The following is a 26,401-nucleotide window of genomic DNA, read 5'->3' on the forward strand; positions in this document are numbered from 1 at the left end:
GATGACATATTGATATGACTATGTTTATTGTGTTTTCATGTTCTTGATGCTATGTTTTCTAGCTCTAGCCTTGACAGGAAGATAGTTGCAGAACTTGAGGACAAAATCAGGAGAATAATTTAGAATTTAACTAGAAGAAAGCCTAAACTTAGATGTCACTCTCTCTACTTGAATGACTTGGAACTTGAGGACAGTGCACTTAACTTTTTTTTGTTTTATTTGATATTATCTGTCACTTTGTAAGTAACCAGTCAGTTGTCTCTAAAAAAATATCCTTGCAAAAGTCAAATGAAACAGTTAATGTCTTGGTTTTAGTTGGAATTTTGCCTTGACAAACATTTAACTTAAAATTTGTTATGATGCATACCAAAAAATCAACCAGTGCTGCAGCAAAGATGGTAGATTCAGAGAAGGATGGTTCTTCGACTGAAGAAGCAAAGACAAAAATGTCATTGCTAGGTATATCTTATATCTGCACGCCATTAACGTTTTCTACATAGTGACTTAAATGCTTCATGACTTAAATACCCTGGACTTTATAAGGTAATCTTATATCCCTAACACATGCTTGCCTTTCGAGACTTGTGTTATCTATTTGTTTTGCATTGGGCTTCGGCTCACTACATGGGGTCTTTTGAGGGTCGCTTCTTATTGATTTGAATTGTGATAGGTGATGAGAGGTCTGCCTTTGATTTGAAGTATTTGCCTCATTCGTTTCCTATTACCCTACACTTAAGAATTTGACCATGTTTTTGTTTCGTTAAACTACTACCTTCCTCTGTTGTCAAGTGACCCCTAAATTTCTCTTTCAAGTGAGAAAGAGAGGATTAAAAAGAATTGCCCTTTATTGTTACATAAAAAAGTCACTTATCTATGTATATAGGATTCAACTAAGGATGATAAAAATTAAAAGATGTACTATGTCTCATGCATAGATGACTGGTGGATGTAGGAATACTTGTATATCCAATACTTAGCTTGGAAGCCTTTGAAGGACTACTGTTACTTAGCATATTTGATCTCTAAATTATTTGTGGTTATCTAGTTGTTAGTGCATGACTTTCGCTAATGTTGGCAAACCTAGGGTTGATGCTCCTGTTTGTTGAAATTCAATTTTTTTGTTGCCTATATAAAAGGTAGTCGATTGAGTTTACTGAAAATTCTTTATGCTTAATTTGTTAGGTTTTCTTTGGATCTTGGTTGTCCTCTTCTCGTCTGCTCATCTTAACATCATTTCTGCCTTCATGTTCTTGTTTTCGCTGTATCTGGTGATCAAAGTTCTCTAACGTGGATTTACTTTTAGAATTTTTTCCACCTGAACGAGGTAATATACGACAGTTAATCTCTCATATTTTAATGTTGCTATGTTGTATTTTTGTAGAAAGTTGGAGTGACATCGGAGACAAGCTACTTGCTTTTTGGCCCTCCTGGCTGTGGCAAGACTTTGATTGCCATGGCTGTTGCTCATGAGGCTGGAGCAAATTTTATACACATCAAGGTTTTCCCGTTGGCCTTATTTATTTGTCAACACCCGTTTTAAACAACCCCCACCCCCTCCCCAACTGTCAACACTCGTTCCAAACAACCCCGCTATTATATTAGAAGCGTGATGAAGCATTTAACAAATAGGTGTTCTAAACTTTGAATTATGGGATTGTTCGAGAATTAATTTACAGAATTTTACCACCGCTATCATGTAGATTTAAACTCATATTGCCTCCATCATAATGATATTTACTTAATATTCTTGTCTTTTCTTAAACTTCACCACTTATATCTTGTAACTATTTGGAGCGGGAAGAAGATGAAGATGAGTTCATAAACAAGAATTTACCGTCTAATTTGGTAGGATATTTTTTTGTCTCTCTCCAATCTTTTCTTAGTTTGAGTTAGATTCAGTGACGAGGGATTGCATTTACTTTCAGGAAGAAATATCTGGGTGGAGACAGCCAGAAAAAGTGCTATGAATCTACTGGTGTCATTTTTATGTCAAAGGTCAGTAAAGATGCTTTTTTCTGTATTTTGTGAAATAAGATTGTATTCTGCTTTCTCATCGATTCAGGATCAAAGACCAAAAATCGTATCATATCTCTTAATTCTTGCAGGGGCCTTCGATGGCGACTACTAATCATAGTTTTGTGTCATCTCTAACACACAAAAAGGGTTAAAAGAAGTAGGGATAATTGTTAGTGCTTCCTTCTCTGTCGAAGTTTCCAATTCCTAGTGATTCAAATGCTTCTAATGGTATACCGAATAAGTAAGTTATTGATTACCATTGTTGTTTCGCGGTCCTAATCTTCAGTTGTATCCACTGCCCTGTTCCGTGCTTAATTATTTGACCATGTAATTGTAGAGTGTTACCATGGTATCCTTTATATGATACTTCTGTTGTGACAGTATAATGCTTATTATAGATTCTCATATGGATTGGGTCTGCAAGCCTTTGTTATGATGTAATGTAGAGTGTTGTAATTATTTTTTGTTGATGAAGTTAGTGTTACTGCTATGAGTTATGCTTCTTATGTTAATCATTTGACTGCATAAAATGGTAAATCTGACATGGTCATGTACAAATAGCCACTCAAAAATATAAAAGGGTAACTTATGCATGGGTGTACAATAAGCTTATTATTCCAACTAGTGTTGTTTTTGTTGTATGCTTGCTGCTGTACAACAACAGCAACATTTTTTTTTTGATTTAAAAAAATATGTCAAGTGCTCTGGTTGTTAGGAAAAAAGCGGAGCACTTGATTCATATGTGCTCCGATTTTCTCTTGTCAACCGGAGCACTTGAAGAATTTTGAACATATAAAATTCTGAAGTGCTCCGATTTTTAAGACAACCGGAGCACTTGTAAATCTGAGTGCTCCGATTTTCAACTGGAGCACTTGATAAATACTCAAGTGCTCTTATGGGGTCTGCTACGGGTCATATACAGAGCACTTGTATGGTTTTTAACCGGAGCACTTGATGTTTTTTCTACTATTGAGTCCGACACTCGAATCCTCATACCTGAGTCTGAGCATCATAGGCTATAAGAGGATTAAACATGAAGTCGTCCATAAGGTAGAGAAATGTCACTATAAAGTGCATATTGTTGAACCCTAGTTTTGATGATGACAAAGGAACAAAGATACAAACTAAGTAATGAGCTAACAAGTTTTTTAATAAGTGAATGGATTTTTGCAAGGGATAATTAACAAGAGCAAAGAGAATACTAAGTCAGAAGAAGAATCAAGTTTGGATTTTGAAGACTAATTGAAGATGCTCAAGGAATTGATACTAGAGAAGCGTTGGCACAAAAAGATCAAAATAACGCTTTCCGTTTCTAGTTCCACTGTAAAAAAAAACGAGTAAAAATTGGTAAGGAATTGTGACAATTTAAAAAGAGAATGAGCGTTTGTTCTTTTGAGAGGAACAAACGAACTGGCACTGTCGTGTTAAGTTAAAGGAACTAATTATTAGAAATAACTAGACATAGATTGAAGCAGTACAATGATTTATATATAACAGTACAGTGTTTTATGCCTAGATTCTAGGAAACCATTTTTATTTAGTAACAATATGATTTTAAGGAAAAGATTTATTTATTAGATAATTAAAATCCTTTTTCGGTTTTAATGAAAATATTTTTAAAGATAAAATTTTACAAAAGGATTTAATTCGGTTTTATTGATCAATAATATTTGTTAATAAAAATCAGAATTAGGTTACTGCTTTAGTGGCTGCTAAAATAAAGAAAGCAGTATTAATCTTAACCCACGTTTGTATTAGATCATAGTTAAGGAACATCATGGGAAAATATTTTTAGCACTAACTCATGTTTTAATCCCACATTATAAGTAACCACTATTATAAATACTAATGTCTAATTAAATTCCAGTTTGTGTTTCATCAACTGATTTAGTGAGTTTAACTAAGTAAAGTGTCAGTGCCTTTCATTCTCTTGTAAAAGTCATTTGTTCTTTGCCTTATTACTTTAATTCCACTAAGTTTATTGATTATTGTATTCTAGTTTTGAGGTAAAGGGATTTTGACTGAAGTCCTCTAAGAAAGAAAGCTTCGAGTAAAGCAAGTTAAAGTGAGAAAACTTCAAGTGAAGTTGAGAGGTTCAGCTGTTAAGGGAACATTTGTTCAGAATTATTAGAAATTCAAGGTGTGGCCCATGAGTAGAATTAGGTTATAACAAAGGTGTTTGGTCTAATTAGTGAAAGTATTGTGTTTAAAATCCTTATTAGTCGATGTTTTTCTTCTTGTCTCACCTAAAAAGTTTTTTCCTCGTAAAAATCCTTTGTGTTTCTTTGGCTTGTTTTTTTGATTGAGTATTATAATTCCACCATAAATTTACTTTTATTTCTACAAATACAATTCAATCCCCCCCTCCCCTCTTGTATTGTTCCTAGTGAAATAACACATACATATGTCTTTGTTTATCTTTGTAACCAGTACAATAGGCAAAGCTACCACAATTTGGCCAACAGATTCAATTCATATCTTATATCAACACATATGAGCTATACATCAATACCAGAACCTGCAGAACTCCGACACTCACCACACGAGAATACAGTACCAGTCAAGCATGGCAAGTTCCAAGAGCATATTACGTGTCTATTACGGCTTCCTTGAAGCATCATTCAAGGACTGCCTATAAAATAGATATCAAGTGTACATTCCTATGCTATACTGTACACAGGGCTGAATGTACCTCCACAGGTCGAAAAAGAAATGGAGAGAAACCCCACTTACAAGTGTGTTATTCTTATTCACTGAGTCTATGACTGATTAGGAAGCTGAGAAAAGGTACCCAAGTTGGGGGTACAGCCACCAGCCATCATCCTCTGATAGACAGCATATGCACGGTCAGGATCTCCAGATATACCATAGCCACGGATGAGAGCATTATATGTGAACACCGTAGGCTCCAAGCCCTTCAGCAAGAGCTCTTCGTAGAGCTTTCCTGCTTCCTCCATCATTCCCGCAATTCCCAGATGAAGTATCAAAGAATTGTAGCAAAACAAGTCTGGAGATATTTTCTTTGTCTGCAGCTCACCAAAAAGAGAGAGAGCGTCTCTAACCCTCCCAGACCTCCCAAGGCCATTGATCATAAGGTTGTAACATATTAAATCAGGATCAAGGCCCTGCAGTTTCAATTCCTGAAAATAGTCCCAAGCATCATCTACTTTCCCTACCATTAATAGGCAGTCCATAAGAATTGAATAAGATTTTACGTCAGGTCGGATACCTTCTTTAACCATCCTCTGAAATAAAGTTGAAGCAGTTTCCATATCACCAGATTTGCCAAAGCCGTTAATGAGAATATTATAAATAGCACAATTTGGTTCACATCCATAATCGATCATCTCCTCAAAGAACTTTTGTGCTTCCTCCAGTCTTCCTGACTTTGCCAGTCCATCTATCAAAGGGCCATATGTACAAGGAGTGGGTGTAAAATCTCCACTAACAAGATTATAAAACATATCCACGGCCTTGTCTAGGCTGTTAGATTTCACTAGGCCAGAGATGATGATATTATGAGTAATTGTGTTGGGAGTGCAACATCGATTTTGCATATCTTCAAAAAGATTCAGAAGTTGGTCAACTTCCCCAGATTTCCCAAAAGCATCGAGCAACAAATTATATATGGACACATCTGGGACACAACCAGTTTTTCTCATTTCCCCAAAAAGATTCCAAGCCAATTCAGGTAGACTGATATCCAGAAGGCCTCCAATCAATATATAATACACTTCCAATGTAGGCTTAATTCCATAGCTCCTAGCCCTTGCAAAGAAGTCATGTGCTTCAAGTGCCCTTCGGTGTATGCATAAAACCTTGAAGAGGGGGACTAAAACAGAGTCATCTTGAGAAAGTTCAGAGGATATCAAGCTTTCAGCAAACGCCATAGCTTTGTCAATGCTTGTGTGAACAAGAACCCCGCTAATCAGATCTTCCCAAAATGAGCGATCTACAGGATGCTGAGCATGAAACAAAAAGATCCTAATAATATTTAAAGCATCCTCGGTCCTTGAGTTCTTCACTATACTAGGAATAAGAGTGCACAAAGTTACACGATCAGCATACATTGATTTCCTCATATGGTGGAACAACAAAAACGCATCACACACTCTGTTTTCTGTAATTAGACCATATATGAGAGTGTTGTAAGTAAACACATCTGGAAAGCAATTCATTTGTCGCATTTCAAAAAACATCTTTATAGCCATATCAACCTCGTCATTTTTGCAGAGGCAGTCTAGGAGTGTGTTAAAGGTAACTGTGTTTGGATTACAGCCATTATTCATCATGGTTGTGAATAAATCAATAGCCTCTTCTACTCTGCCTTCCTTCCTCAATCCGGATAGTAAAGTGTTGTAAGTTACAACTGTTGGAGCAAGCTTCATATGCTTCATTCTCTTATATATTTCCCATGCCTCATCCACTCGATCAACCTTGTAAAGCATATCGATCAGTGAGTTGATAACAGCAACATCAGGGTGGCATCCATTTTCTGTCATCTCAGTGAGCAACTCAACAGCATTATCCACTCTGCCTGTCTTATTATAGCACTTCATCATCATGTTGTATGTTATAGAATCTGGTGCTATTCCACTTTCTCTAAGTCCATTAAAAACATTATTTGCCTCCTTAAGCATCCCAGCCTCAGCAAGACTATACAAGGAAGCATTACAAGCAACAACATTCGGGGTAATTCCCCTAGATTTCATACTCTCAAATGTCGCCAGTGCTCTGTTTGAAGCTCCTGATTTCCCATAGTAGTCTATAAATAGGATGTAGGTGTACACAGTTGGTTTAACACCAAAAGATTCCAAGCTCTCAAACAGACTTAGAGCTTCATCTAACCTATTTGTTTTCAGAAGGCCGCCAATCAAAGAGTTGTAAGTATGCAGGTTTGGCGTGATACCTAGTTCCTTCATGATGTCTAATTGAGTAAATGCCTCATCAATTTTTCCTGCTTTGGATAAAGTATTTATGAGAATAGTAAAGGTAACAACATCACCAAGATAACCATCAGTTTCCATTTGACTCCAAAATTCATGCACACTATCCAAGTCTCCACAATCGCTGAATCTGTCCATAAGAGTGATGTAAGTTACTCGATCAGGTTTGTGACAACTGTCTTTCATCTTTCGAAACAATTTTTTCGCATCATCTAGTTTTCCAGCAGCACAAAGTGAATCAATGAGAACCGTATAAGTGACGACATCAGCCCCACACCCTTCATCATCCATTCTTTCCAGAATTCTATATGCCTCGTCAATTTTTCCTGCTCTCCCAAGAACTCTAATGCATATAGTGAACGTGTAAACATTAGGCCTCAATCCCAAACTCTCCATCTCTTTCAACAGTGCCATTACAGTTTCAGTATCCCTCCGTTTCCCCATTGCTACCATAAGTGCAGAATACGTCTTTAAACTAGGCTTGTTTCCTTCTCTAACCATTCTTCTATACACCTCCAAAGCCTCCCTACAATACCTAGACTGGAGAAGCAAATGAATCAACCCAATGTATGAATAAGCATTCAAAGTAAACCCAGCGGATTCCATCCTATCAAGCGCAGAGGGGGCTTGCCTCATTCCACCCCTTACATTGAGCACTTTAAAAATTGTCAAGTAAGTGGCTGAGTTCCTGTTGATTATCTGCTTCTGCATTAAGTTAAATACAAATACCATATCTCCTACTCTCCTGTGCACCCTCAACATATCAAGCATGTAATTACAACTTTCAGTGGTATGGACAACATAGGGCATTCTTGCTATACTCTTAAAGTAATGAAAAGCCATGCTTTGATCTGCAATTGACTGTAATGCCTCCATAACCCCTTCAGTAGATTTACACTTTTCTGGCTTCACATCAACCATTAACATGCTATCTGAATTCTCTATCAGAATTCCACAGAAAGCCACTTGTTTCATTCTGTGTTTTCTCCAATTTACAGCAGGCCCACCAGTCAAAAACAAACTATTTTGAGCACCTTCTCCAAGTGACCCACCATGCTTAAAAGAATGGCATAGCTTCATGGATGTTGTACCTTTGGTATAACTACCAACTTCTGCTCTACAAGAGGGAATTAAGAACATTTTCAAAACATAAGCATATAACTGGTATTATCATCACACTCAAGAAGCAACTTATGTTCAAACAAAGGGTATGATATGCACATACAGACTAAGACTTTTCTGCAATTCTACAGCTCTCACTTGAAGTACGTGACCTCTGCTGATTGCTTCAACAAGATAAATCACGTTATCTGATGCTTCAGCCTATACAAATGCCAAAAAGATGATATTAACTTAAAAAAGAATGAAAACCCACATAAACAAGTTATTATAATTAAACATCTACAACACCTATTGGGTAACACTTTGGACTAAACTTGCGAAAAGTTTGGACTGGATCAGGACTTGGCAAAGTCTAATCCTCTCCATCCAATTTACACCCCCTAATTGAAAATTATGTACAACAGTGAGTTTTTTGAGCTTTGGTACAAATGTATGCTTGCATACAATATCTCAATGGATCTAATTGTGTTCATGAGCTATCAGCTGGACACATGCATACTTTTACCATCCAAACAACATTAAGCAACATCATTAGATGCCAAAAACTGTATATGCACAAAAGATGCCTTGATCAAATCCAGGTGCTCTACATATTCTTGCATGTCAGTCACAACCTATGCTTACATGCAATATCCTATATCACATTGATACAACTGATTTCATCTGTTCGAAATTCTCAAAATAGTGTAGATAAATCAAGAAAACAAAGTAAACACCTACCATTCACTCATTTGTAAGTTAAAGCCATCATTTTTTCTCTCCCCCAGCTATACTATAATTTAAATACAAAAACATTCTATGCCACGTGTTAGAATGTATAATTTTCTTAAAATTGTTAGATTGCAATAATTAAATTTCATCCCAATTAAACAACCACTCTAATCCATTGGTAATTCTAATAAAATATGTTCACCACTTAACCTTTTTAGTCCAATAAATGTCATCCCTTGAAAATTAATATGATATAAAGATATCCAATACCCTTTATAGACTGCAATAGACTAATACTATAGCTGATGGTGAGATTAAGTTCTTTACAAGGGTTTCATATTTTCAGGAGACAAGACTAATTAAACAAAAAGGTTAAGAAAATATTAATGAAACCAAATTTTCTACCCACATTATACACATTTCAAAACTAAATTTTAGTACACTAAGCACAATCTATAAGCATGAATTGCTTCAGCATTGATACTTAATTCTTTCTTAGGTATTACATTACAGGAGACAATTCGAGATGGAGTAAGATGTTATTATTCATGATAGCATAGAAATTATTAGGTAATACTACATAATAAAATGTAAGTTTTTGTTTGCCGGGGGGGGGGGGGGGGGGGGGGGGGAAGAGGGGTGGGGGGGGAGGGAGGGAGGAAGGTATCACTTGAGAAACCAGTAAGATTAGTAAAAGGGGTAACAGCAAAGAAAATGCATGAAATGAAACATTCAGACTTTTGTAAATAGATAACATGATTACTAACCATCCCCAACACTATAAATGAAGAATGCACTAGAATGGATCTTGGCCAAATTCACATTAATAGGGTTTTAACCTCATACATGCAATTTTTTTTGTTTAAAAAGTACCTTTCTACCTTAACTTGAATACCCCAACTACATATTTCTCTCGTCTTTGGTGTGTACATGTGTTTTTCTATTGTGGTGTATGCTTCTCTTCTCTCTTTTCCATGGGAAGTTTAGAGAAAAGAACGGATGGAACAAGAAAAAGACAGTCTACTGCAGCGATCACTGTAATATAACGGATGACGATGAGGGAAGAATATAATTCATAGTGCCGCTCTGTAACAGGTTTTGCGGAATGGAAACACCTAAATATGTTACTAAAAAATGGCCGAGTTTAATTCCCTGATGACTTTAAGAGAACACTTTCTCTGTCTATATATCTTGTACATTGAAGAAAAATTCCGTCCAAGGAAAATAGCAACTACATTGATAATTGACATAGATTAAGAAGTCAAGATCTTTTCAAAAAACGAAAACAAGATTCAACTACAATAACCCTGATTTGATCGGGCCTCTACAAAGAACGTTAGAATGCCTCATCCTTAAAAGACTGTGGGGAAGCTATAACTTCAAAGGAGCTTCTCTATAGATGATTACATCAGCATACTGAAGGAAAGAGTGCACTTTGTTGGGCAATTAATCCGAAGAGATAGCCGAAACTAAACTCTTCTTAAGGATATATGAAGTACGAATTGGAGGGGTGTGAAATCAGGTTTAGTTAATCGGTACCGATCGTTTCAGCGAATTGTTTTATTTCTATTCACACATATTCTAACCCTATGTACCAAGGAAAAAAATCGCAGATGCGGTCGCGATCGCAGTAACGTTTGCATTGTCGCGGAAGCGGCTTGTAATGGATGAATGGAGCGGATCGCGGCCGACGCAGCGTGAATTTTATAAAAAAAATATTACATTAATATGCTCTAACCTTATTTGCAATGTTTTAATTTATGAAGCATTATTACAACATAATACAATCAAATCTATTAGAATATCATGGTTCATTAGCTATATAATTAATTCATCAATATTTTTGGCCAGTGTTTGAAAAGAACAGATGTAACGGGGATAAAAACGTGGCAACGTGGCGAAACTGCGTTATGAAATGGAAAATGCGAAAAGTATGTGATATTTATTATGGCGTTCTGTAACGGGATTTTGCGGAACGATAAATCCAAAATCCGTTATAGAACTGTTGTTCTGTAACGGGACGGGAGATTTTTAATTCCATGCTATGTGTCAAAAAATCTAGTAACCGGTTTACCGGGTACCCTTTTCAGGTTCAGTTCGGGTGATGGCTTATTTTTGCTTTGCTTTGTGAATGACATGTAAGATAGTCATTTTCATGAAATCATCATGTTCAAGTTCTTGTTGCTTAGTACCAAAAGACCATGCTTGTGAAAAAATTTAACATCCTGCTTACTCAAAGTGAGAAATGTGATTAAGTGAGGTCTGAGCAGCGTGCCAAATAGAACAATACAGATGGTAGGAAACTATGGCTAGTAAGTGAGACTTTTTTTTTTTTTTTTTTTTTTGAAAAAGGTAATTCATTAGAGGGGAATTCCCATTGGCAACCCTCTACTATAGATCATTTGCAATGGTAAACCGTTTTTTTATTAATTTCAAAGATAACCCTATACTTAGTATTATTATATAACCGTGACATTAATGATGGTTAAACCATTAATTTATCCACTAGTGGTATTGGTTTACCTAAACCAAGTTAACTCCGAACCCCAAACCACCACCTAACCCACTGACACCCCACCTACCACCACTGTCCCACACTCCCACCCCTCCACCTGAACCCCACTCCGCCACCACAGTCCCACACCTCCACCTGAACCTCACTCCATCACCACTTTCCCACCCCTCCACGACGCCACCTAATGGCCATCAAAACCACCATTCTACCACTGGAAACCACCAGATCTACAAGAGAGAGGAGAGAGAGGATCAGGCAGTAGCAATGCAGGTAGAGGAAGGAGGAAGACTCGAGCAAGCGAGAGAAAGAGAGAGCAGCTTCCCCGACCCCCTCTAACACCACCAGCAGCAAGGTGATGGAGGAGAGAACAGAGCAGCGACGCAGAAGAGGAAACTTATGGTAAGCTGAGGGAAATGGCGGTGGAGATCGGTGGAGGCAGCAGCAAAGAAGAAAGAGAGATGAGAAGAGAGAGAAAGTCACAGGGAACGAGAGAGAAAGTCACGGGGCAGGGAGAGAGCGATGGGTATGGTGATTCCAGTGGTAGGTGGTGGTGGGGTGAGGTATCAATGGGTTAGATGGTAGTTTTGGATCAACTTGGATTAGGGTAGTAAATAGGTTTAACGGTTTAACCATCACTAATGTCACGGTTGTATAATATTGATAACTATAGCCTATAGGGTTGTATTTTAAACTAAAAGAAGCAAAGTTGTTTACTGTTGCAAATGTTCCATAATACAGGCTTACTCCCTTAATTATATGATTGGAAAATGGGGCCATCAAATAACAAAATATTTTTTGGCAAAATGTTGAAATATCCACTAAAACACTCATTAGTTAATGTAAGCGATGAACCTAGAAAATGAAAAGGCATGTGATATATTTGGGGATGGTGAGACTCAGATTCACAAACCTTATGAGAAAATAAACCTCCAAATTCCTCTACCATTTGGCTAGAGTATTGGTTTGATACACAAATGTTGTAACATAAACTATATAATTGACAGTTCAGGTACCCCAAAATCTCACAATAAAAGATATCGTGCCCAAGACAATAATAGAGTAATTTTAAACGCCAATCTGAAACCGAAATTTTCAGTTTGGTTACCCAGATGTTTGGTTTGGGAGTTTTGGTTAATGGATTTGAATTAATCAGCCAGATTTTTCGCACAGCCCTATTACTTATAGAGCATATTTCAGACAAACAGTTTCAGTCTTATTGTAAAGGCAATCTTGAGTCTGATAAAAGTAGCAGATCACAAGATACTTTGAAGGAAGCATAAAGGTATTGACAAAAGATTCGCAAATAGCATTATGGTAGACAGTATTTGCATACTTTAGAATTGGCTTTTCTGATTTCTCAAAGCCAGATCAGCAACTATACAAACTGATTTTCCTATTAATTTCAATACCCCACTTTTGGTCCATAGACAAGCTGGAATATTTTATGATTGTGAGTTTAGCTTGAGAGTTGGAACTGCATATATATACCTATTACCTCTGTATTTTTTTAGTTGCAACATTTGTTTTTTCACGTTTGTCGAGACGATTCTTTGAACGTTATTGGGTGTAATTAAAAATTATACAAATTTGATTTATCCTCGCATTGAGACGAATCTAACATGACCCCACTTGACTATGTTTTTTCTTATATAATAATGCGAGATACTTTAACAAAGTTGGTTGATGAATAGTGCCACAAAACCAAATGTTGCAACTAAAAAAATACGGCGGTATGTATTATTTCCTTGTATTCTAATTTCTAACAGTGCTAAGGACTTGTCTTTCTATCATGTAAAAAAAAGTGACATGCTGATGGGAATAATAATATGCTTCCATGAATAACTCAAAGAAGTTTCTGGAGGACATAAAGAGATATGTTTCTACTCCTCTTATAAGCCAGAAAGATAGGCTTACATCATACTCGCTGCAAAGTACGAGTGAGATTAGTCTAAACCAGGAGACAAAATGACTTTACAAGTTTCAACTAAAATATGTACTCAAGCCTGCAGCAATACAAGGATCACAAATGAGACCCGTAACTAAAACGCAGCATTTGATTACTAAAAGTCTCTTGATCAGAGAAAAGAGCAGTCTTGATTTCAGTTAAGAAATGATTATCTATCATAGATGCTTGTTGTTGTGTGCTCTCAAGGATCCTATATCAACTTTATTGGAACTATATGGCCTTATAGCATCCCCAGAACAATCATATACCAGCTGATATGGCTAAGGCAAATCTACTTCACAAATGGGGATATTATGGCTTGGCAAGCCAGAAATATAATACATATTCCAGTCTTGATTCATACAGTTCGATAACTAAGACCTTACAGTGTTCTCTTCTAATTCCAATTAAAAGAATTTCCAAATCAATTCTAGTATTTTAGCAATGCTAAGAAACAATTCTATATATATGAGTTTCCTAAGTGATATGGCTTCCCGCTTCACTTGTTCTTTCACAAGGAAGTATAAAAGAGGTATATATCAAGTTTAAGCTATTCATCTATCACAATCCCCTCCAATATGGACAACTTGCACACATAAATGTCCATATTCCTACCAGATATCAAGATATACTCTAGCTTACCCTCAACCAACTCTCGGAAGAACAAACAGGCTCGTAGGCGGCATTGGAAAAAATTATCCACACAAATATGCACCTCTGTCCAGAGAACCCTTCTTGACCTATATGCACAATAAGTGCATGTATACTAATTTAGGAAAAAAAATGCAGAGGAGCGTAAATATTAAAGGTAAAAGGTATGACAAACCAGCAGAAAAGCAATAGCATCCAAGTAAATTGCCGTTAGCAAGTAATGGTTCGCATCAATCTAATATTTGAGCAAAGTTATCCGGTAAAGATAGAAACAAACCGTAAAAACGTACTGATCTCAAGCTCTTGCTAGATCTATCCTTCATACATGAAAAGTGTAGACGTCCATTACAATTACTATGTAGGCTTGACTTACCTGCAAACCAAATAAGATAGTCGGTCTTATGAATACAATAGAGCATTATAACTAAATATAGCATTATGAAATGAGAACCCTATGCATCTGGACAAAGATCTTGAGCTTATTGCATCAAGTAGATGTCAGCAAAGCTGGAGATTCTCCTTGACTCCTATACTTTCTTTGGACTTTCATTTCAATTTTGTCACTCACTTCCAGAAACATCTCAAAGATTATAAATGTTAGATTAATGTCGACCCAATAACAATTACCATGCATCTAGAATCTTACCATTCTAATTTTACAAAAGACTACTACTAATTCGACTCAAAATGGCTCAATGGCTTCACAAATCAAGCAATCAATACTTGAACGAAAATAAACTTGTAGATAATCCAGAAATGTAAATGAAGGTGAGTAAAGGGCATCAAAAACCTTGTAGCTGGCTATAATACTGACTATACATTGTCTAGTCTGCAGTGTGGCTTGCATTACATGTTACCAGCAAGTAGGTACCTAAGCCATAGCTTTGATCCATTCCTGACTTCCATCCTAATTATAATTTGTTTCAAACCCAGCAACAGCGTTCCGGCTTCAATTATACAGCAAACATGACAATATCCACGCCACTATCAGGTCTAGACTCTAGAGAGGTGTCTAGTAACACATAGCTAAAACATATCTTTAACGCAGTCACAACTATCTAAATGGTTGAAGTTACTATAATTGACCAAGAAATAAGTGTTACAAATTATTTCAATTTTTCCAAAATACTTGTACCTTGACAAACAAATATTACCATTCTGAAAATCCATATATATTATTCTCTAATTTGATTCTAAGCCATAGAAAAAAATTGCAAGAAAATATAGATAGATACAATAAAATTTAGGTGAACATAGTCCATAGAGTAATTAACGACGCATAAATTGAATTATGAATGAAAAAAAAAAAAGCAAAGAGAGTGAGAAGAAGAGCTTACAGTAGGAGGGAGAAGGGTTTTTGAAGGTGTCGCCGAAGCAGGACCATGTGGGGATGTTTGGAGTCGCTAGCATGGTGGAAGACAGAGAAAGTATGAGTTAGGAGTTTAGGAGTTTAGGAGATAGGGAGGGAAAGAGAGATAAGAGTTTCACTGAATTGGTGTCCAGTGTCCACTGTGGAGTCCCTAACTATGGAAGTTTTGGTGAATCCACGTCGCCTACAATGTATAAATAGTTGTGAAAGTATTGGGTCAGACCGTCTGACCCAATAGCTTCCGTCGGACGGGCCTGGCCAAAAAAAACGCGCGGGCTTTCCTTTTTTTTTCATATTTGTTTTGTTGATCAGCAGTTTTGTTTATTTTTGAAAAAAAATAACGGTTATTAGGTCATTATCTTTTTTCGATTTTGAAACTGTTTTTTGGATTTCTGCTTGATTCTCGCTAGTTTTAAAACTGATTCTTCTTCATTTCAAAGAAACCGATATATTATTTACTGATTATTTCTAGAATTTTTCTGCTCCTCTGCTTCTCTGCTTCTCTGCTGTTGAAACTTAGCGTGTTTTTTTGTTCATAATCCATTACATTTGCATCGCAAATATGGTGAAGAGGATTAGAAATGATGATTCTAGGTATAATTTCGTTTGTTTTTGCTGTAATTTTTTTTTTGTTTTCAAAATTTGAGCGTTTTTGTTGTTGTAATTGTAATGTAGCCCGAAGTCGAAGAAGGTGAAGAGTCTTGGATCTTCAGGAAAAATTTTGGCAGTGTCTACTGCTGGGAAGAAGAAAGAGAAAGATGGTGATTATGATCCAAGGTAGATTTCAAGTTCTTAGAGTAGTTTAGATATTTTTTTTTTCTATTTTTGAATGTTTTCAGTTTATCAGAGTATTTATTTCATGTTTTTAGGGTTTGTGTTTCAGTTTTTGTTGTTTTATACAGATGTTTTCAGTTGTTGTTGTTTTTCAGCTGATATTTATATATTCTTTCAGTTGATTATAATATTCTTTCAGTTGCTACTTGTATTCTTTTAGTTGATGTTGTTTTCAGTTGATATTTATATTCGTTCAGTTGATTCTTGTATTGTTTCAGTTTATTCTTATATTTTTTCAGTTGATTTTGTTTAGCAAATAAGTCTAACTGAAGAGCAAATAAGTCTAAGTGAAGAGTTAATAAGTCTAACTGAAAAACTAAATAAGTTTAATTGAAAACTAAATAAGTCTTAGTGAATCAGTCTAACTGAAGAGTAAATAAGTCTAACTGAAGAGAAAATAAGTCTAACTGAAGTGTAAATAAGTCTAACTGAACACTTAATAAGTCTAACTGAATCGGTCTAACTGAAGAGTAAATAAGTCTAACTGAAGAGTAAATAAGTCTAACTGAAGCGTAAATTAGTCTAACTGAAGAGTTCATAAGTCCAACTGAAAACTAAATGACTCTAACTGAACACTTAATAAGTCTAACTGAAAACTAAATAAGTCTAACTAAAATCTAAATAAGTCTAACTGAAAACTAAATAAGCCTAACTGAAAACTAAATAAGTCTATCTGAAAAACAAACAAGTCTATCTGAAGCACTATATAGACTAGCTGAAAAAGAACAAGTCTATCTGAAGCACTTTGTATACTAGCTGAAAAACGAACAAGTCTATCTGAAGCACTTTATATACTAGCTGAAAACCAAACAAGTCTATCTGAAGCACTTTTATACTAGCTGAAAACCGAACAAGTGTATCTTTAGCACTATATTGACTAACTGATAAAGAAACAAGTGTAACTGAAGTAATGTAAATTTTCAATGAAAATTTTAAGTGTAATTGGAATAGAATGAAATGAAAAATAATTATACTAAATGAAATAATAAGGACTAGCTGATAAAGCAACAAGTTTAAGTGAAGCACAATAATGAAGTTACTTTGAATGACTGTAGAGAGTATCTGAGAAACAAACAAGTCTAACTGAAGCTTTTTTGACTATCTGAAAAATTAACAAGTCTAACTGAAGCAGTATATAGACTAGCTGAAAAATAAACAAGTCTAACTGAAGCACTATATGGCTATCTGAAAAACAAACAAGTCTAACTGAAGCACTATGTAGACTAGCTGAAAAATAAAGAATTTACTTTGAAGGACTGTAAAGACTAACTGAAAAATAAACTAGTCTAACTGAAGCACAATCTATATAAGCTGAAATGCAAACAAGTCTAACTGAAGCACTATATAGACTATCTGAAACACAAAGAAATCTAACTGAAGCACTATATAGAGTACCTTAAAAATAATCTAGGCCATTGTTTCAGTTAATGTTGGTATTCTTTCAGTTGATCTTTGTATTTTTTCAGTTGATGCTTTTTTTTTTCAGTTAGTTTTATTGTTTGATTAAACTTTCTTTCTTTCAGATGTGATAAATCCTTGTCTAAGAAGAAAAGCAAATCTGATTTATCACCAATCAAGTTTTCATTTTCAAGATCTAATCCCGATCAACAGAAAGACACATTTGATAGATCGTATGTTTTTTTCATTATTCTCCTTTTATATTATATGATTGTGTTTTTTTTTTTATGTTTTAAAGTTATTTTTGTTCACTTTTGTTAGGAATTTCACTGAGCAAGAAATAAAGTCAATTAATCTACAAGTATTGTCAGACTATTCCCATTTAAATGAAGTGGTTAGTAATTTGAGTGATGAGCAAAAAAGAGACATTAGGGATATTGGGTTTGGGAGTCTCTTAGATATTAGGATAAAGAAGTTTTGTCCTAATCTGAATTTGGAGGTGTTGTTAAATTACAATGCATCTGGAATGATGTTTTCAACAAAGAATGGTAAACTGATTTTTAATAAGTTTACCATTAGTGATGTTTTGGGGTTACCTGTGTCAGATAGAGCAGTAGAGGTTATAGATGATGACGCCTTTAGGAGGAAAGGTAGTCAGATAGAGGCTGGAAGTGCCAGGAAGGATTGGCATAGGTTTCTTGGTATTTCTGATCCCAAGAAGGTATATATTGGTAGAAAAAATTGGGATGATTTGTTTAAGAAATATGAATCCGGGGATGATTTCAAGAAGTTATTTGTGATCTTTTCGTTGTCGAAGCTTCTATGTCCTATAGCTGATTTAGGGCCTGTGCTGAAATGTGCCAAGAGTTTAGAAGATGTATCTGCAATTTCAAGTTATGACTGGTGTGGATATATATTGAGAAGTCTTTGTGCTGCTGTTTTGGACTGTCATCAGTCTATTATGATTAAGAAGATTGAGCTTGGACAGAAGAAAGTATCATTCAAGCTTCGTGGATGCGTCAGCGCTTTGACTCTTGCTGTTATTCACAACTTCAAGTGTCGTAATCTGGATTATTCAAATGTCAGTAAGCCATTTATCAGTTATTGGCAGGATGAGAAGGATTTGACTGATGTTGTGAAGCAGTTTGAGATCAACATGGATTTTATTCTGCCGGTGAAGCGTGAAAAACAGAAGGTTGAGTTTAAAACTCCCAGTGTTAGTGTTGCTAGTAGGAAGTCTGGTTCTCCTATAATTAAGGTGGTTGAGGGTCCATCACCTTCAACTAGGCAGCTTATCATGGATCTTCCTCATAGTTTGATGACTGATGAGGAAATAGATGCTCTTGATGTTCCTGTGAGTTTCATTTATCTTATGTTTTTATTTTTTTTACTCTTGAACTCTAAGTGAAGACTGTTGACCTCTAACTGAAATAATGTCAGTTCTAGCTGAAGAGCAAATAAGACTAACTTAAAAGTAAAGAAGTGTAACTTAGAAATAAAGAAGTCTAACTGAAACTATGTAACTGAAGAGTTAACAAGTCTAACTGAAAATTATATTAGTCTAACTGAAGAGTTAATAAGTCTAACTGAAAATTATATTAGTCTAACTGAAAACTTAATAAGTCTAACTTAGAAGTAAATAAGTCTAGCTGAAAATTAAAGAAGTCTAACTGAAGCACAATCTATATAAGCTGAAATGCAAACAAGTCTAACTGAAGCACTATATGACTATCTGAAACACAAAGAAGTCTAACTGAAGCACTATATAGAGTACCTTAAAAATAATCTAGGCTATTGTTTCAGTTGATGGTGGTCTGCTTTTAGTTAATGTTGGTATTCTTTCAGTTGATCTTTGTATTTTTTCAGTTGATGTGAAACTATGTAACTGAAGAGTTAACAAGTCTAACTGAAAATTATATTAGTCTAACTGAAGAGTTAATAATTCTAACTGAAAATTATATTAGTCTAACTGAAAACTTAATAAGTCTAACTTAGAAGTAAATAAGTCTAGCTGAGAAGTAAATAAGTCTAACTGAAAATTAAAGAAGTCTAACTGAAGAGTACATAAGTCTAACTGAAAACTAAAAAAGTCTAACTGAAGAGTACATAAGTCTAACTGAAGAGTACATAAGTCTAACTGAAAAGTAAATAAGTCTAACTGAAAACTAAATAAGTCTATCTGGATACTAAATTAGTGTAACTGAAAACTAAATAAGTTTATTTATATTTCATTTAAGTTTTCATTTGATAGTTTGATTCTTTCAGATGGTCCTTATATTTCTGTTTATGTTGTTTCAGATGGTCCTTATCATCATATTGATTTGTTTGTTTATTCTATTTTGCTCTTTTAATTGAAGGAATATGTGAAGAACATGCACAAGTTGAAGAGGAATGCGCTTGCATTCTGTCAAGTTAATTTGGAGATTGCCCAGAATATTCGGGAGGAAGGCGAGAAGCTGTCTCAAGACAGTATTTCTCTGGATGATAGTGAAGTATTTAACCCAGATTTTCTGAGTCAAATTGACGACATATGCAAGCGTCATTTGGAAGCGAAAGACAGTGCAAACAAAGTTGATCCTACAATTTCACTATTGGTGAAGCGGCCTGTTGAATTGGAGTTTGGAAGAATTGAAAATGTTCCTGATTTGGATTCTGGTGTTCATGGAGTTGATTTGAAAGAAGGAAGTAAGTTCCTTTCATTATATTATTTTCATGTTGTAGTATTGTAATCTGGTTGGAATAAAAACTTTAGACTCTAAGTGAAAGAAATGTTTAACTGAAGAAGTGAAATAGCTAACTTTGATACTCTAACGGAAAGAATAAAATGACCAACTGAAAACTTTGACAGTCTAACTGAAATAATATGAGCACCAGCTGAAAATGAGATGAATACTAAATGAATTTTTTCAGTTTATGTGTTTTTAGTTGTTTTGTTATGTTTTGAATGAAGATGATGAAAAAGAAGGAGAGGAGGATGAGAAGAAGATGAATGCTGATGATGATCAGCATAAAGAAGATGATTGATGATGATGATGATGGTGATGATAAGGATCACCAGAATCATAATGAGAGAAAGGATGATGATGCTGATGATAATGGTGATCCTGGTCTTCAAGGAGATGAAGACAAAGGAGTAGATAAGGATGCTGATCTTCATGTAGATGAAGACAAAGGAGGAGATAATGGTGATCCTGGTCTTCAAGGAGATGAAGACAAAGTAGGAGAGGAAGGTAATATTCTAACTGAAATAATATTTATACTAGCTGAATATCATATAAATACCAAATGAAACTTTTTGTATTTGTTTTTATTTAATCTGGTGGAAAAATAGTTTTAGTTTGTCAATGAATTTATTCATTTCTTTGTTTTTGAATGAAGATAATGAGAAAGAACCGAAGGAAGATGGTAAGAAGAAGACTGGCAATGCTGATGATGATTGTGGTCTTCAAGGAGATAAAGAGGAAGGAAGAAATAAGGAGTTGGATGCTGGGGTTTATACAGAAGGAGAGAAAGGAGGAAGTAAGTTTCTTTCATGTTATTCCTAATTGAAAGAATTCAATGACCAACTGAAAAATGTGATGCTCTAAAGGAAATAATATCTTATAAATAACAACTGAAATACTGTTTTAGTTTAACTGAAAACTAATTAAGTCTAACTGAAAAGTATATCAACTGAAAACTAAATTAGTCTTACTGAATCAGTCTAACTGAAGAGCAAATAAGTCTAACTGAAGAGTAAATACGTCTAACTGAAGAGTAATAAGTCTAACTGAAAACTAAATAAGTCTAACTGAAAACTAAGTTAGTCTAACTGAAGAGTAAGTAAGTCTAACTGAAAACTAAATAAGTCTAACTGAAAAGTAGATACGTCTAACTGAAATCTAAATAAGTCTAACTGAAAACTAAGTTAGTCTAACTGAAGAGTAAGTAAGTCTAACTGAAGAGAAAATAAGTCTAACTGAAGTGTAAATAAGCCTAACTGAAGGGTCAATAAGTCTAACTGAAAACTAAATTACTCTATCTGAACACTTAATAAGTCTAACTTAATCAGTGTAACTGAATAGTAAATAAGTCTAACGGAAGATAAAACAAGTCTAACTGAAGTATTATAAAGACTAGCTGAAAAAATAAACAAGTCTAACTGAAGGACTATAAAGACTACCTGAACAATAAACAAGTCAAACTGAAAGCATATTCAGACCAACTGAAAATTTTGATACTCTAACTTTTTATATTTTTTTTTTTTTTTTTTTTTTGAATTAAGATTTTGAGAAAGAACAACCAAAGGAAGCTGATAGGAAGAGGAGGAATGCTGATGATGATCACGTCCCTACTCGCACCGCTGCTGGTATTGATATTGTTGATCTTCGTACTCCAACTCCTCCTCCTCCTCCTCCTCCTGTTGTTGAAGCAGTTGAGAATGTATATAGCAGAAAGTCTTGGAGAGTTGATTCTTCTGCTAAAAAGAAAAACATTGCTGATTTCGATGCCCTTCATTCCAACTATTAACTCCTAGTCCTGTTGTTGAGGATCTTCCATACAGTGAAGAGAGTGGTGAGGGTGTTGGAAGTTCAATTCCAATCATCACTCCAGTAAATGTAAAATATCCTCGAGTAAGTATAGTTTTAGTTTCTTTTTTTATTTTTCTGTTTTAGTTAGTGTAAGTTTCATGTCAGTTAGTGTTTCTTTTTTGTCAGTTAGTATTATGTTATGTTTCAGTTAGTGTATCATTCTTGTCAGTTAGTAATTTTAATTTTCATTTGGTTTATGTTTCTTGTCATTTAGTATCTGTTTTATTTTCAGTTAGTGTATGTTTATCTTTCAGTTAGTATATCTGTCATGCTTTTTTAATATTTTAATTGAATGCAGTGTGATGGCTCTTATTCTGATCAATCATCATACAAATCCTACAAACCTCAGAAACAAGTAAAGTCAGAAATCCCTTCAACACCTGAATTATTGAAGGGGTGGGACTATGACCCTTCTTCAGAGAAAGTTGGGAAAGTTGTGAGGGTTAAGGAACCAGGTGATGATTATGACGATGAAGGTTTGGAGGACCTGATTGATAGGATTGCTGATCATGGAGTTGAATCATCATCTGACAAGGCTAAAAAAGAAGAGTATGATAATGAAGCTGGTGTTGTTTCATCTTCTACGCCTGGTTTGCATGCTGTTCCTGTCAACAACCATGGCATAATATTATGTCGAAGTTTGCAGCATTATAATAGATATTTGAGTGATCTGTCTCCTGACCAGAGGTTGCTGGTTGATTATCTATTTTACAATGAGTATGAAGATGTTGCATATATGTCATTGGATACAGATTCTGAGGAAGTGAAGATGAAAAATGACATTATGCAAAGTGAACTTACAAGTGATCTCATTGTGGATTTTGATAATCCTCATAGCAACTATGCGGTTCAGCTGTACAAATTCGACTTAATTAGCATGCCTCGTCAAGGTTGGCTGACAAGTGGAGTTATTGACGGATGCGCTTTCATGTTCAATAGGCAAGAAGAGGAATCACCTTCTGCAACAAGGAGATTTTGGTTTAATATTATGCCTTTTGTAAGTGTTGTTATTGCTTAGTTTTATATGTTTGTTTTCATTTGGTCATATTATTTTGTCAGTTAGTCATCTTCTGTTTTTCAGTTTGTGATGTTATGTTTTTCAGTTGGTCATATTATGTTTTCAGTCTAATAAAAAGTAAATAAGTGTAACTGAATAATAAATAAGTGTAAGTGAAAAATAAAGAAGTCTAACTGAAAACTAAATGAGTCTAACTTAAAAGTAAATTACTCTAACTGAGAAGTAAATAAGTCTAACTGAAAGCTTAATGAGTCTAACTGAAAACTTAATGAGTCTAACTGAAAACTTAATGAGTCTCACTGAGAACTTAATGAGCTTACTAAAACTTAATAAGTCTAACTGAAAACTAAATGAGTCTAACTGAAAAGTAAATTTGTCTAACTGAGAAGTAAATAAGTCTCACTGAAAACTTAATGAGTCTCACTGAGAACTTAATGAGTCTAACTGAAAACTTAATGAGTCTAACTGAAAACTAAATAAGTCTAACTGAAAAGTAAATTTGTCTAACTGAGAAGTAAATAAGTCTCACTGAAAACTTAATGAGTCTCACTGAGAACTTAATGAGTCTAACTGAAAACTTAATGAGTCTAACTGAAAACTTAATAAGTCTAACTGAAAAGTAATTAAATCTAACTGACATTTTAAAAAGTCTAACTGAAAACTAAACTTAATGTTTCAGTTTGTCATAATATCTATTTTCTTTTGTTGTAGAACTATATCAATTGGTTGTGTGCTGAGAAGGTAAAAAAGGTTCAGTTTGAGAGTGAGATTGCTGAAAATGAGATTATTTTGAAGAACCTGGAGGGCACTAGGCAGTATGATCAGAAGTTTAAGGAATGGGAAGAAAACAAGAAAAAGCTTATTACAAAAGATGATGATTTATTCTACAAGAAATGTAAGGAAGCTATTTCTTCATGGGTGAAATCATTTCCACGCAATGATATTCGAGAAGCTGAACTGGTTAGTTGTATTATTGTTAACTATTTTTTTATTTGTTCAGTTAGTGTAATTTTCTCTTTCAGTTAGTGTATGTTACTTGTCAGTTAGTCCTAGTTTATGTTTTCAGTTAGTGTATGTTTTTAGTTCAGCTAGTGTTTTTAGTATTTCATTTCGTTTTTTGTTCTCTGTCAGGTAGACTTATTGCTTTTGCATCTTATGTTTATCTTCCAGATTTTTGTTCCTGTTCACAAGGATGATCATTATACTGTCTTGGTGCTGAACAAGAAAGCAAAAAGGATTGAAAATATTGACAATCGTACAGACATGAAGGACATTGATAGATATAAGCATGAGGAATTTAACGGTCTTACATACTTTGTAAGTACCTTTTTATGAGCATTTGTATTTTTTTTTTGTTCCATTTTATTACTTGTTTTTTAATTGTTGTTTTTTTTTTTGATCTTCAAATGCAGTGTCGTGCTTTTGATTCTTTTATGCAAGAGACTATGAGTGTCGTGATTTTGATCGTCTCCACCATTGGCAAACATCGACTCTTTACTTCCCTTGGAGAAGCAAGGACAACAATTTTGATTGTGGTGTCTATGCAATCAAAACCATGGAGCTGTATGACGGTCATAATACTAACCATGCTGCACTTGTTGACCTGAAAAGGGTATGATTACTTTATTTTGCTTGTTAATTTCTGTTTTTGAAAGTTTTTTAATAGAAAAAGGTATGATAGGCAGTTAGTGAAGGACTTGAAAGACTAGCTGAAAAACAAAGATGTCTAACTGAAGCACTATAAAGACTAGCTGAGAAATAATGAAGTCTAACTGAAGCACTGTAAAGACTAGCTTAGAAATAAACAAGTCTAACTGAAACATAATAAATACTAGCTGAAAAACAATCAAGTCTAACTGAAACACAATCATTACTAGCTGAAAGCATTATAAGGACTACCTGAAAAACAATGAAGCACTATAAAGACTAGTTGATGTTGTTGTTTATTTTCAGTTAGTTTTATTTTGTAATTGTTACATTTTTGAACCTTTTTTAATAGTTTTGATTTTTTTTATTTTTTAGGCAGCCACCAAAAACCTTGAGCGGTGTAGGCTTGCTGTTCGTCTTGTGGACCATCCTTTAAACAAACTGAGAGAGAAAGTGAAGCATGACTGTTATGTTTGGTCTGCAAAGAAACCTGAACTGATGGCAAGACAGAAGATAAGGAAGGATAAAGAGGCTGTCCTAGATAAATTAGCATTTAATCGATCAAAGAAGACGAATAGAAAAGAAGCACACATTTTACGGCGAAGGAGGGATCATGAGGCGAAAGTAGAAGATGTGTTGAATAATAATTTTGGAGACAAAGTGAAAATAGAGCAACTGTTGAAATTTCATTATTGTTAGGTGCCAAACTTTTTTTTATTATTATTATAATGTACAGTAGAAATAGAAACCATTGAATTTTGCAATGTACAGTACAAATAGCACAGAACTCATTTTACATTTTATATATGTGTTCTTTAATGAATTGTACATTTACACTTACTTTGAATGGAATACATTTGTGTAAAAATGAAGTTGTTTGAAAATTAATTGGAAAAATACAAATACCAACTGAAAAATGAAAAATCTAACTCATAATAATAAGTGTATGACATATATTTGTAAATATAAATTTTAAGTCTAACTTATACACTGTAAATAGTAGCTGAAAAACAAGCAAGTCTAACTGAAGAGTTATTAAGTCTAACTGAAAAAAAACAAGTCTAACTGAAGCTCTATAAAGACTAGCTGAAAAATAAAGAAGTCTAGCTGAAGCACAATTAATACTATCTGAAAAATAAATAAGTCTGACTGAAGGAAATTTAATACTAGCTGAAAACTACACAAGTCTAACTGAAGCGTAATTAATAGAGGCTGAAAATCAAATAAGTCTAACTGAAGCTGAAATATACACAAGTCTAATTGAAGTACAATTAATACAAGCTGAAAAATAAATACGTCTAACTGAAGCATTTTAAGACTAGATGAAAAAGACACAAGTCTAACTGAAGCATATAAAGATAAGCTGAGAAATAAATTAGTCTAACTGAAGCAGAATTAACACTGGCTGAAAAATATACAAGTCTAACTGAAACTGAATTAATATAAGCTTAAAAGTAAACACGTCTAAATGAAGCACTAGAAAGACTAGCTGAAAAAAAAAACAAGTCTAACTGAAGGTCAATAAATACTAATATTAATGAATTTCGAGTAGCTTAGGAATAAACAAGTGTAAATTTCAATACAATTACTGAGTGGAATACAATTGAAAACTAATATTATTTGAACACTATTCAACTTGAGGTACATTTGGGGTTTTT

The 26,401-nt window shown here is 34.5% G+C and overlaps 4 protein-coding genes across 9 annotated transcripts; 3 read left to right on the forward strand and 1 right to left on the reverse strand.

Moving 5' to 3' along the window:
* Window positions 1-4,403: 4,403 nt before the first annotated feature.
* On the reverse strand, window positions 4,404-15,451 carry LOC104907591 (pentatricopeptide repeat-containing protein At4g31850, chloroplastic). Of its 6 annotated transcripts, XM_048642959.2 has the most exons (5): window positions 15,244-15,451; window positions 14,197-14,279; window positions 8,188-8,285; window positions 5,246-8,079; window positions 4,992-5,156 (listed from the first exon to the last, which is right to left on the reverse strand). In XM_048642959.2, exons 1-5 carry the CDS (start codon window positions 15,314-15,316, stop codon window positions 5,134-5,136), a joined length of 3,111 nt encoding a protein of 1,036 aa, XP_048498916.1. In that variant the 5' UTR covers window positions 15,317-15,451; the 3' UTR covers window positions 4,992-5,133. The 6 variants fall into 6 exon arrangements, with proteins under 6 accessions (XP_010694847.2, XP_048498915.1, XP_010694848.2 ...); XM_010696545.3 differs by having other exon boundaries at window positions 4,404-8,079; window positions 15,244-15,449; XM_048642958.1 differs by having other exon boundaries at window positions 4,404-8,074; window positions 14,184-14,279; window positions 15,244-15,311.
* Window positions 15,452-17,494: 2,043 nt separating this feature from the next.
* LOC130590961 (uncharacterized) lies at window positions 17,495-19,126 on the forward strand. The gene is made up of 2 exons (XM_057393756.1): window positions 17,495-17,740; window positions 17,829-19,126. Exon 2 carries the CDS (start codon window positions 18,034-18,036, stop codon window positions 18,913-18,915), a length of 882 nt encoding a protein of 293 aa, XP_057249739.1. The 5' UTR covers window positions 17,495-17,740; window positions 17,829-18,033; the 3' UTR covers window positions 18,916-19,126.
* A 744-nt stretch (window positions 19,127-19,870) lies between these two features.
* Window positions 19,871-20,738, forward strand: LOC130590962 (uncharacterized). Its single transcript, XM_057393757.1, has 2 exons — window positions 19,871-20,192; window positions 20,458-20,738. The coding sequence occupies exons 1-2, from the start codon at window positions 19,880-19,882 to the stop codon at window positions 20,529-20,531; spliced, it is 387 nt and encodes a 128-aa protein (XP_057249740.1). The 5' UTR covers window positions 19,871-19,879; the 3' UTR covers window positions 20,532-20,738.
* Window positions 20,739-21,988: 1,250 nt separating this feature from the next.
* On the forward strand, window positions 21,989-25,541 carry LOC130591242 (uncharacterized). Its single transcript, XM_057394244.1, has 6 exons — window positions 21,989-22,120; window positions 22,377-23,075; window positions 23,808-24,056; window positions 24,267-24,413; window positions 24,509-24,708; window positions 25,119-25,541. The coding sequence occupies exons 2-5, from the start codon at window positions 22,815-22,817 to the stop codon at window positions 24,701-24,703; spliced, it is 852 nt and encodes a 283-aa protein (XP_057250227.1). The 5' UTR covers window positions 21,989-22,120; window positions 22,377-22,814; the 3' UTR covers window positions 24,704-24,708; window positions 25,119-25,541.
* Window positions 25,542-26,401: the final 860 nt, after the last annotated feature.

The sequence above is a fragment of the Beta vulgaris genome, chromosome 4, assembly GCF_026745355.1.
Source record: "Beta vulgaris subsp. vulgaris cultivar EL10 chromosome 4, EL10.2, whole genome shotgun sequence".
NCBI classification, from domain to species: Eukaryota; Viridiplantae; Streptophyta; class Magnoliopsida; order Caryophyllales; family Amaranthaceae; genus Beta; species Beta vulgaris.